This window comes from Condylura cristata, unplaced genomic scaffold (genome assembly GCF_000260355.1).
Source record: "Condylura cristata isolate star-nosed mole 26May11 unplaced genomic scaffold, ConCri1.0 scaffold00020, whole genome shotgun sequence".
NCBI lineage: Eukaryota > Metazoa > Chordata > Mammalia > Eulipotyphla > Talpidae > Condylura > Condylura cristata.
The window spans coordinates 6,478,245-6,490,895 of NW_004567121.1; the positions used below are offsets into that span (position 1 = coordinate 6,478,245).

Consider the following 12,651-nt stretch of genomic DNA (forward strand, 5'->3'; position numbering starts at 1 on the left):
AGAATGTGTTTCCATCTGCTTCATTCTCTTTTTCCAAAGTATGGGTATAATTAACATCTACTACTTACTCTGTACTGTACGGGATTTAATTTCTTTGCAAAGGTTCTCTTTCATTCCACACCCTTCCCCCAAATAGTCACTTGTACAGAAATAACTAGTAGTGAGTGGATAAGGCACAACTGGTTTCTTTTTACTTTTTCTTCTTTATTTATTTATGCATACAAGAACTGGGGTACAAGACAGAGGTGCCAGGGGTGAGAGGATTCACCAGAGACAGAGTGAGGAGCATGAGAGGCAGATCCACCGAAACACACAGCTGAGGGGAGCAGCATGGCTGGTGGAGAGAGGTCTGCTGTGCCACGTGGGTCACCTCCCTGGCCAGGGATGGCACTCTGGCTACAGTGGCTGCTGATAAGCTTCACAGTGCTGTGCTTTAAGCCATTGTGCCACCAGGGGGGCCCCCCACAACTGGTGTCTTTACTACAATTTGCTATGCATTTTCTGAGACTTTTAAAATGACATACTTTCTTATGTAGAGAGAAAGCTCTTTAGATACAATTTCACCTGAATGACCTGATCAGCATATACTGATTATCCGAGAGGGAATTTTTACTTCCTATAACTGAAGAACCGATGGAGAAGGCAGGTGGTTTGCGTGACTGAACACTTTGGCAGAAAGTATCTTAATATGCAGGAGTACAAATCTGGATTCTCCTCGTTTTTCCCCAAAATGTTAAGTAATGAGACTGTGAGGGGACTGGTGCCACCTGGTGGAAAATTCCAGTAGGACATTGCAGATAATCAAGCAAGCTTTCCCTTATTTCTGAATAGGAAGGTACTGTGGTGGGCTTATTCTCTTGTTTCTTGGATGGTCATGACAAAGTCCAGCCACATGAGAAACTCTGATGCTTTAGAATAATGTAGAGACTAATACGTGTTAGTCATTAGCAGGAGCTATGCCAAAGCTTAATAATAATAACAAAACTAGCGATGTTTATTACGCGCTGGCCGTGTTCCAGGCACCAAGATGCAGCCATTGCCTCTATTAATTCCTTGTGAATGCTTCGTGAGGTGGGCACTGGCATAATGTCTATTTACTAATGAACACTAGAGAAGTAAAAACTTGCTCAAGGTTACTCAGCTACTCAAGTGTCAAGCTAGCCAGCCAGTAAACCTTGGGGTGGGATTTGAATCAGGACGGTCAGAATCTAGGCATGTGCTCTTCAACCACTTCTCACTTCCTCAAAGTTAGTTATTGTGAGGATAAACTTCCTCGGCATAAATAAAGCTCTGCTCTTCAGATTAAATCCGTAATTACTTGTAGAGTTGATTACAACCCCATAATAATAATCTACTAATAATTGATTGTCAAGAGAGTGTAGAGTACTGAATATACAGTATGTTTGCCTAAAGTTATTATGCCAATCTAAGAAAGTAATAAATGTTTGAGAAAATTAATAGACATTATATAGGCTTGGCTAAGTAAATAAAAATATGAGCCCAGAAAATGAAAGGGAAGAGGCAATTCGTTTATTAGCAAAGTGGTAAGATGAAGTCTGGGCAGTGCTGAATATTTGGAAATAAGCTCGATGTATTAGGTTTTCAGAGTATCTTAGATAATTGGAGAAAAATCAATGGAAAATGAGTTTCAGCAGAAGAGTGGAGATAAGGATGTTTATTAGTAATTTCTTAATTTCTGAACTATATATAAAAATAACATAATTTAATTATAAGAAAAATAATAATATATCAGTATAAAGAAAATCATTACAGAAAATGTAGTTTAAATTATATTTAAGGTCTTTGAGTTTACTTTAACAGGAAAACTAATTTTATGATTAATGAATTAATAGATCCAAGACAATGCTGAAAATATATTGCAAGGTAATGGCAATTTATTACTCTTTAGAAAATGTTAGTATTGGCAAACTTTCTCTTTCCTGTCACATACTATTAAAAAATAAGTGTATATTTTAGACACTGGAATGGACCTTTGACAATAGAATCAACTTGTATGAATGCCCATGCTTACTCTGTTAGCATCCTACCTAGGGCTTCTGAGAAGTGAATAAGTGCCTCCACACAGCACTTTAAAGATTTCTAATAGATTAAAAGTTAATACATATTAAGGTTGGTTTGCAAATACTGTTGCACTTCTAAGTGTTTATGTTCAGTGTTACTTGAATACTTAATGCTCTGTGCCTTTAACGTATGTGCATAAATGTAATGACCCTGTATATAACATAAATTGTGAAGTTTATCCAAAATCTTTTGTGACTGTGGGGCCCAAATGAAATAATCCTACTGTTCCCGCGTCACCCCAGAATGAGAGAGCACTGGGATTATCATTCCATTAATGTTACTGTCCTTGCCACATTTGCCCACACTCTAGATTTTTTCTTCTCTACTGAGCAAGACAAATTCTGTGCCTTCCAGACAGCTCCATCAGGACAAGCAACCTAGTCTTCTACCATCAACGTGGAATATTTTCCTTGTTGTAGAATGTTTTGAAATGTCTTCAGCCTAATGTGTTATTCCTGCGCTCAAGTTTTCCATTTGAGTTATGCTGCAGGAGAAACATTTAACCTTAAACAAGCACTGCAGACCACATTTTCATCTTTTGAAACCAGACACAATGTGTGAGCTGACTCCCTCCTCCTCATGTAACTTACTTTTTTGCTCGCCAATAGATGCCCTGGCTGAATATTCCCTGTCTCCAGAGTGTGTGAATCCTCAGAGAGAGATGCATTTTCTGATTCTAGTTTACTTTTCACCTTAATTTCCTTCATAATGCATTTTTTTTTCTCCTTTGGCGATGGCCTTTCTTATGCCCATTGAAATGAATAGCCAGCATCGCCAAAAGAGGCGAAGGAATCGCCTTGAATTTATGAGTCTTCCCCCACTAACTGCTCATGATTCAAATTGCTAAAGTCCATTTCAAAGTTAGTTCATTTACATCTAAAAAGTCAAAGACCAAATTTATTGTTTTCGGTGACTACAAAAGACTTAAAAATATCTAACTAAGTAGATGTACTTTTAGGCAAAAATATAGAGGTTTAGCCTATGTTTTTGAAGAAGAGAATTTTCATTTCTGTGACTAGTTTTTCCTCAGTAATATGTTTTTAAATCTGGTTTTTCTAACACAATCTGAAAGATCAGTCCGTTATGCCTCCTTTTCCCATTCTGTTTCTGTGGAATGCTGAAGGCATGTAGGTTTACTTCATAGCCTGTGACTAGGGGCTGGGGAAAATTTTTTTTTTGTTTACAAAATATTATTGTTTCTATATTGTTTTTCACTGGCAATTGTGCTCCCAATGAACACTTGTGACTACATATGACGGGGCTTTGTTTTTGAAAAAATGCTTACCAAGTTGCATTCATGAAATTTAGAGGATATGTTTTCAGCTTTATAAAAGAATTCTTATAAAGAACTTTTCAATAAGCTTCAATAACTTTCTCCAGCCAGTAAGAAGAGATCCAACATATTCTTGGTGTGACTCAATTATTTGTCTGCATTTTATTACAATCACAACTCTTCATGGGCTTTGGGACCATATTTTGATTATGTCTCCACTGAACTATTTTATGATTTTTTTGTTGTGCTTCAAAAAGGGGTCTTACAAAATTTAATTGAAAACAATTATGATTTAAAATGGAATAATGATTAAGATTTTTCTATATTAGTATTGCCCCAGAGCAGAGAGGCCATTTGGTAGATGGGCAAAATAATATTGCTGTTTATAGCTATAGATATGCTAGTAGATAAAATAAAATTTGATGTTTATATAGGCTCAAATCTCTTTCACAAAACATTTATTAATTATAAAGGATAAAACCCAAAGAAGATATATCTTTCTAATAAATGTACCTTGTACCATTTCTAACAAATACACTATCCCAACACTTTTTTTTTAAGTCATTTGTTTTTGTTTTGAAATATATTCAGATATATTAGAGGATACAAGTCCCTTTACCCTAAAACTCCAAGTCTTGCTAACTTTTCCAACAATGTCTTTTATAACAAAGGAATTGAGTCCTGGATTGTGCTTTGCATTTAGTTGTGTCACTTCAGTCTCCATCACACCTGAACAAATTCTTTTTTGACCTTTGTGACCTTGGCTCTTTTGATGCATCCAGGCCTGTGATTTTCTAGAACATTCCTTAATTGGTTTGTCTGATGTTTCCTCATGATTGAATTCGGGCTCTGTGTTTTGGGCTACAGTATAGTGGCAGTGATGCTGTATACTTCTCATTATGTTTCATGAGTTCTGAGTGACATCAGTTTGTCTAGTCACAGGTGATATTAAAAGATGACATGAATAACAGTATTTGCTGTATTTCTTTAATATAAAGCTATCGTTTTATCCTTTACAATTAATAAGTGTTTTGTGAAAGAGATTTGAGCCTATATAAATATCAAATTTTATTTTATCTACTAGCATTAGCATCTGTTTTTGATTCCTACATGAATTATTATTTAAATAGTTGACAAATAGTGATTTCTAATTCATTGATTCCTTCTACATTGTTAGTTGAGTATCTTCCTTTTTTTCCCACTTATTTATTGACTCATTTATCTATATCACTATGGGTTCATGGATTCTTATTTATACAAAGAGATATGATTTCCCACTGTGATTATTTGTCTGATAATCAAGTTGTCTCTGAGTTGACTAGGAAAGCCCCTTAAGCTGGTTTCTGAAACCCCTCATCATTCTTTGACTGTACCTTTACTTTCTGTTATAACAAGATATCCCAGACTCTCCTTATACTTTCTGTCCTAGCCTGGATTCCACTATTTCTTTGATAAACCCTCTTCCCATTAGTTAGAAACCATGATCTCTCCAGATACTTGGAATGCTCATTGAAACTGACCTTCTCAGGGTACATTGTAAGGAAATATATATAGATATAAACACATTGATATATTCTAAAATCTATCTAATCTGTCTGTCTGTCTGTCGATCTACCTATCCTCAACTAAAATCATAAATTCATACTGATACATCAGCTTCAAAAAACACCATAGAGCTTATTCTAGCTATATCCTTTATAAGTTGGTAAAAGTGAAGAACCTGACTCGAATTTGCCTCAATATGTTAGTTTATTTGAGCAATCTGCCCGTGTTTATCAGTCTCCTGAATCCTGCCTTGCAGGTCTCCATCATAAATTCTCACTATCGTGTCAGCTAATTCACTGCCCCTCTGTATATTTTCCCCAAGTTTATTAGCTATTTTCTTCTTTTTGTCAGCCTCTCTGTGTGCATCTGTTTGTGTGTGTGTGTGCACACACACTGACAATTTAATGGATAGGGAAATTCTGTTTTGCCCTATGGGTAAGATATAATCACAAACTGATCTGATATGAGTTAAATGGACTCTATTTTCAATTACTTAGCAAGTTAAAGATTGTAATGATTGAAATGCCTATTATTCATTACTTTCAGGATATAATTGCTCTCCATTTAACAGCAATATTTAAATGTGGGTTAATTCTCTTTTATTAAGAATCATCTACATGATTACCTGCAATACATTTTTTTTCAATATTGAATTCAGTAATGGGCCTTGCAAGTTAGGAAAAATGATGTGTAAGGCTACTGGTGTTTCACAAAGGCAGCTTTCTTTTTTTTCTTTTTTTTTTTAATAAATATATCTGAAAACACAAGAGATTCCTATGATGCAAAGAAGATAAAAGCCATATCAACAAATACTAACAAAGGTTTGCAAAAGACAAATGACAGTATGCAAATAACAAAGTCAAACCTTCACACTAACAGAGAGTACTGTCTCTATATTTGCTGAAAAAAATGTTTTCAAATGCAGAGTTGCTAGACAACACATGGCTTTGCCATATTGTTGTCAAAATCTGCTCTGTAAGGAGTTTGTTTGCTGGCTATGACTTAACTATTTCTCTCTGATGGAGCTATTGTTCAGTGGTTAAATTGCTCCATTCTATGCCCCAGTATTTGTATTTACATTACAGACCCTGGAGTGGAGGATGTTTCTTATTAGTGAAGCATCTATATTGATTCTTCACTGTTCTGTAGCTTGTATCATGACTATGAGAAAGTTTAAGCTCTGATACTAACACACCTCGACATGTTTTGAGTCCTTATCTTTTGTGTTTACCTCTTAAGTATCCTTAAAAGTGAATGACCCCAAAGAGAGAGAGAGGTCTTAAATATTATAGAAGCACAATTAACTCAAGAAGCAGACTCCTGTCTATGTTCTTACACTCATCTTAGCCAAAAGACCAAAAAGCAATGTCTGGGTTCTTAAAACCTACTATCAAGATACCTAAGTCCTGTAGCTAGGGTTATGTTCACTTTCGGACAGACCAACAGTTAGGGTATGGAGATTTTATACCTGGCTTAACGGTTCATTTCATTAAGTCACAGTGCATAATAGATCCTTGACATGTTTGGGTTGAACTTTGGGACAAATAGTGAGTAATGTCAAGTTTGTTGTGCTTCAGGACAAATTTAATCTTTCAGGCTGTGTGATTTATATGTGAGACCTGTCACTCCCTCACAATCACTTAGCAGACTCTCCTGAGTTTGAAGCTCAGTACCTGGGCATCATTCCCTGCTGTTTGTGACAGTAACCATCACATGGAAAAGTATCAGAGATATTCTCAAGCTTTGGCATTTATGAAGCTCCTCTATCATACTGCCGCTTAAGGGCAAGGGTCTAGCCCTATAATACTTTATCTATTTTTTCCTCTATAATTCTAACAATGTTTTTAATAATGAATTACAGTAAACACTGAAAGTGAAAAATTGAAGGTTACCTTGTCGTTAGTGGCTAGGCATCTTCCTTCCCCCTTCCTCCCTCTTCCCCTCCCTCCATATTGCTTCTTTACCACTCCTTTTCCTCTTCCCTCCCTCCTTTCTTCCTTCTTTCCCTCTTTCTGTTCAATAAACTCTTTATCACAAACCTGTGGTTTTATATGTGATAGAATATTTTATTATCAGACCCTTGAGGCAATGGTTCTATTTGTTGAAATCAATCTTCAGCATATGTATTTCATTTGCAAGATTCACATACATTCATTTATATTGTTCACATATATTCATTTATATTAGTTCTTGCCTGGCACTTACCTTGGCTTTTATTTCTATTGCTGTAGTTAATTGCAGCATTAGTTAACTGTGTTTTAATAGTATAACAACAATTAGAAAGATCTCAGTTAAAAAGCAGCACAGAAAACCATGAGCTGTGAGGGTGCTCCCTGGTGGTGCTGTGGGTTAGAGTGCAGCATTGCAAGCTCGCCACTGCAGCTGCTTCAGTGTGAGTTTGATCCCCAACCCCGGAGTTGACCCCCATGGTACAGCAGATCTCTCCTGTCTCGCCTGCTGCTTCCCTCAACAGTGTACTTTGTTGACCTGTCTGTTCTGCTCCCCACTTTATCTCTGGTGAATCCTCTCACCCCCTGCACCTCTAACCTGTACCCCAGTTCTGTATGCATAAATAAATAAAATCCTTAAAAAAAAAAAAAGAAAACCATGAGCTATGTCTGCACATACTTAAAACTGGGGGGTTACAGTACCCATTTTATCAGTTTATTGTACCTATTGAAGAAACTTTCATAGTGCTCATCACTAATCAAGATCATAATAAATACTGATAAATATTAGAATATACAATCCACTAGGCAGGGATCATTGCCTTTACATTCAAAGCATCTAATACAGTGCCTGACATACAGTGAGTTTACTTTAATAAATACTTTGAGCTGCTGCTATTTTTCTTATCCCACTCTAGCTGTCATCTCAATTCTTAGAAAATTAAAGATAAACAATGTGGCTATACAGCACAGACTAAAGGATCTGGTTAGGTAGGTAAGTTAGCTAAAATTGCATTTGTAGGACCAGATTGTAAGGCAAATAAGTAGTCTAATATTGTGTTCTTGGGGAAACATCTTCAGAAAGGCTAACGATCTTTTATTTCGCTTCCCTCAGGCCTCCTGTTTTCCCTGGTGGTAATGTTGTATGTCATCTGGGTCCAAGCAGTGGCTGACCTGGAGAGCTACAGAACCATGAAAATGAAAGACTGCTTGGACTTCACCCCTTCTATTCTGTATGGCTGGTCATTTTTTCTGGCCCCAGCAGGGATATTTTTTTCTTTGTTAGCTGGATTACTCTTTATAATTATTGGACGACATATTCAGCTACACCATTAATGAAACAGTGGTCTCAGTATTTTCTTGAGAGATTGTAAACAACACATCTATTTTTCATTTTATTTCAATGATCCCAATCATATACTTAACTGATTTAATTCTTCAGTTACTATTTAAGTTAACCCCTTTGATTGTGATTTCTTCTAACACGAAGGTCCTAGAATTGAGCTATACACCAACATGTTTCCATTTTATCAAAGGGCTATCAAGAACTTAGTTCTCAGTGATCATGGGCCCCTGTTCCATTGAACTTGTTAGCGCTCATGCAGCATCAGTGGCCTGATAATAGCATAATACTAACACCTGGGCCAAATCAAGGTTTGATTTAAAGCCTCCTTAACATTCACTTCTGCTGCTTTAAAAAATCTTTGGAGAACAATTAAGATTTGAAAAAAAAAAAAAACACTGTCAGAGAAATCACTCCATTTCTTCACACACATATATAGACAAATACACATTTACTGACTCCTGCGAGCAAATTATTCATTATTTAAAAATAGCATTTGTTCTTGAAGCAGGAATCATGCAAACAGATGAGTTACAATGGGTCACAACAAAACGGAGAACATGTACTTATTCTGCTTTCTTAACAATAGTAGTTTGGTTATTTGATTTTATTTACTTAATTATGCATGCTTACATAAGCCTTACATGATATTTAAAAGTAGCAAACCCGTGTGCCAAATTATATATAATGCAGATTGAATTTTTATGAACTTAAAATGGTTAATTATATCTATGAAATGTGGTTGAAACTATGTTAAAAAAGTAGCCTCTTAGCTTAGTACACAGTTCTATTTAATATTTTAAAATTTCCATTTAAAAATTATATTTCTAATATGTCGAGCATGTGAAGATTTATTAATGAAAGGTGCTTTAATAGGCACTAGCTGTAAATTTTCAAAATATTTTCATATGAGGATGATAGTCTTGACTTATTAAAGACTTGACAGGATGTTATGGGTTGTAGTTCTTCTGATCATTTGATTCCCTTGATGATTGCCTTTCGCCTTCTTTATCTTTACAACAGATACAGTCACATTTAGCAGTCTGCTATTTCTTTTAATCTCTCCAGGGAAGACTTTTTGCTGGGACAAGGGGCAGAATTCTTTATTATTTACTAGCCTAGACATTCTGCACGTCAAAGATGTTTCTTTGGCACTAATTTTGATTGAAATTAAATCCGTCTGAGAAACCTTGGGTTTTTTTTTTTTTTCTTCCATTTTGGAAGCTTTCCCTGCTGAGGAAGTTGGTGTTAATGAAGAAACAGAAATGGCATACTATGCTAACTTTGTTCCAGGAGCAGCGTTTTGCTCTGCAGCTGTCGTGAATACCGAAGGCACGACTCAGACACGAATTAAAGTGACCACCTAGAAGATGTTATGGGTTGAGGGGTGGCTTTCCATCCCATCTGTCCCCATGGTGGAGAGATTGCCAGAGTCTTCCCGCACATCTTGTTTTTTTCCGTTAAACCTAGTTTCAATGGGAGGGAGCTCTGGAGGATCAGCAAAGATCTGAGGTATCTGCAGAATCATGAAGGCATTTTAGTAAATAGTGACAGCTAGACCTTGCCGTAATAAAATAACAACAACAACACTTTAGGGATCGAATTGGCTTTTGAACTACTCTGATGATTTGTGATACTTTGTCTTTTTCTGTTTTATTTTTATATTGATTCATTGATTTATTTGCTTTTGGCTTGATTATTAGAAAACATAATTCTGGGTTCTGTTGTGACTGTGATATTAAGTCGTGGCATGCCATGAAGTTTTCCCGATGATACTAGATGTATTTGATTAGTTCATGTCATCTGTAAATACAATTCCTTTTTTGTAGAACTTTGGAATGGAGCCTTTTTCTGGTGTATTATATGTCATTTAAAGTTCATATGCAAGTAGCTTTAGTAAAGGTTTGAATATTTATAAATTTCAGATGGTTAGCCTCACTTTCTAACACACTTTTGTGGGTGTCATACATTTGTCATATGGTTGGAGGCTGTCTATCTGAGTGTGTGTTTGTTACTTTTACATATACCACATTTGGAAATAGCTCATAGTCATGACGCATCAACCTCCTTAATTCAAATGCATTTCCTGGTCTACTTAGAGGCAGTGCACAGAAAGGATAAAGGTAAGTTGTGCTTGCTATGTCACTTAGTGATATATATTGGAAAATAGCAGCGATATCTAGCATATTCTTGCAATAGCCTTATATCTGACCACGTATGGTATGTTTCCTTTCATTTCTATATTCCATATTTGCTTGATTTTTAGAAGCTTTCAAATGAAGCACGACAATCTTTTCTGAGTGTTGATTTTGCATAAGTATACATATAAATTACAATTCAACAAGATATTTTTGGGTAACACTTTTAGAGAGTGAAATAAGGGTGATGGCCCTGGCCTCGGCCATGGCTGTGGTGGGATTGTGTTCACTCCATGTCAGTCCTGCATTAGTGGGTTTATTTCCATCACACAGCAGGTGGTACGAGCACTGGAACTGGCTGGGAAAGCCATACAGAAAATCTGAATGATGGTGTGCCACTGGAGGATTGAATGTAGAAATTGGAAAAAAAATATATTATTAGGTCTGAACTTACTAGTCATTTTTATGTTTATTCTGTGAAAAATATATGTATTGACTCTGGAGCTAGAATCCACTTCTAAAGGTATTTGTTAACTTCTGTCATCTCTCTGCCTATTGGCACGTGTGTGTTACAATTTTAAGGATGGTTAGAAGGAGAAAAAGTGAATGATGGAACCAGTATATTTGTGATATGCAAGTTTAACATAGTTTCTCTCAGGGATCATAAGATAGCTGTGTTTCCCCTCATTGATGAAAGCCTAGTCAGTTCAATGAATAATTTGATATAGTTTCATGGAAATGACCAGATTAGGGTTAAAAAGAAAATTAAAATGTCAGAGGGTAAGACAGGTATAGATGCCAGCAAAACAAACAAACAAACAAACAAAAACCCTGGACATATGTTAGCAGATGGGTAGCCCTGTAGCAGTGTTAGAAAAACCAATAGTGCCTGGTTACATGGAAAAAAAATGGGTTAATGAGTAAGAGGATTGTCCCCAATTTAATTTTGGTGGGACACCACCAGTTATGGGAATTCACAATAAAGAGATGAAAGCAAAACTAATTTTTTTGACTGTGAGGAGTTACATAGATCTAACTTCAGTAACTATCAAGTATTAGTAAAGATATCTCAACGAAAACATAGGAAAAGGAAGATGGTATATCTGACATGTTAAAAACATAAGAAGGTGGGCAGAGAGTTCACATCATACCTATCATAATAAAAGGAAACTAGACAAAGGAACATTTAACATGGTTAGCATAGGAAAGTAAGAAAAACATCCAGATGGAGTTCAACATTTCCAAACCAGCTAACATGCAAGAGCTAGGAGTTCTGCCTTCGGACCATTAAGAACAGACTGGACCCATCCATGGGTGAGGATAGTTAGGGATAATAGTTTCAAATGATAATGGAAATCCGCCAGGAGGGCCACTCTGACTTTTACCAGGTCATTTCCTTCCCTACTGTGTAGCTATGATGGTCAAAAATTGAAGGGTGGCCCTCCCTTGTGGCGCAGTGGGTTAAAGCACTGCACAAAGAAGCTTAAGCCACTTCCTCATGAGTTCAATTCCCACCTGCCCCCGGAGGAGACCACATGGCGTGGCAGACCTCTCCTGACCCGCCCGCTGCTCCCCTCAGTAGTGTACTTCGTCGATCTGCCTGTTCTGCACCCCACTCTGTCTCTGGTGAATCCTCTCACCCTCCGCATCTCTGGCCTGTACCCCAGTTCTGTATGAATAAATAAATAAATCTTTAAAAAAATTGAAGGGGTAGTTGCATAGTGGAATTTTGTAAAATTATTCACCTCTGGAATCATATGATATAGCCAAGACTTCTTTCTTAATGTATTCTCTTATGCAGAATAGATATATGTTTCTATGTCTACAGACACAGATAGGCTGTGAATTTGTAAACTATGGTCAGTCCTATAAAGAAAAATACACAAAGCATTGACAACTAAAACCAGGGTTATTGGATAGTCAGGGACGTTCTTTCTAAAAGGGATAATTCTGAATTGAAGGAGAGAATTCTGATACAGAAATAATGTTAAGGGATCATCTGGGTGAAAAATATTAATAGACATTCTCAGTAATGGTGACTAGTGGGTAAAAGGACTTAAGTGTGGAAAAGAACTTGACATTTTCTGGGAACAACAAGGTGGGATTGCCTGGTGGGCATTCATGGGAGAGACTTGTGATGATGAAACTGGAGAAGTAAGAAAGACTCAAGAGCTTTGAGGCATTATATATTGTAAACAGTAAAATTAAAAGAACTTGCTAAAAGGTTGATACTGAAATCAAGAGTCATTCTCAAATTTCAGCATAAGCAAATGGTATCTGGAGAAGACAGGAGTTAGTGAGAGAGAACGGAAGAAGCTTGGG

The 12,651-nt window shown here is 36.4% G+C and overlaps 1 protein-coding gene across 1 annotated transcript in view; it reads left to right on the plus strand.

Moving 5' to 3' along the window:
* Positions 1-8,184, plus strand: part of TMEM182 (transmembrane protein 182) — a 37,376-nt gene extending 29,192 nt beyond the window's left edge. The window contains exon 5 of the mRNA XM_004686184.1: positions 7,964-8,184. Within this exon, the coding sequence (XP_004686241.1) occupies positions 7,964-8,184 (221 nt within the window). The remainder of the gene's footprint in view (positions 1-7,963) is intronic.
* Positions 8,185-12,651: the final 4,467 nt, after the last annotated feature.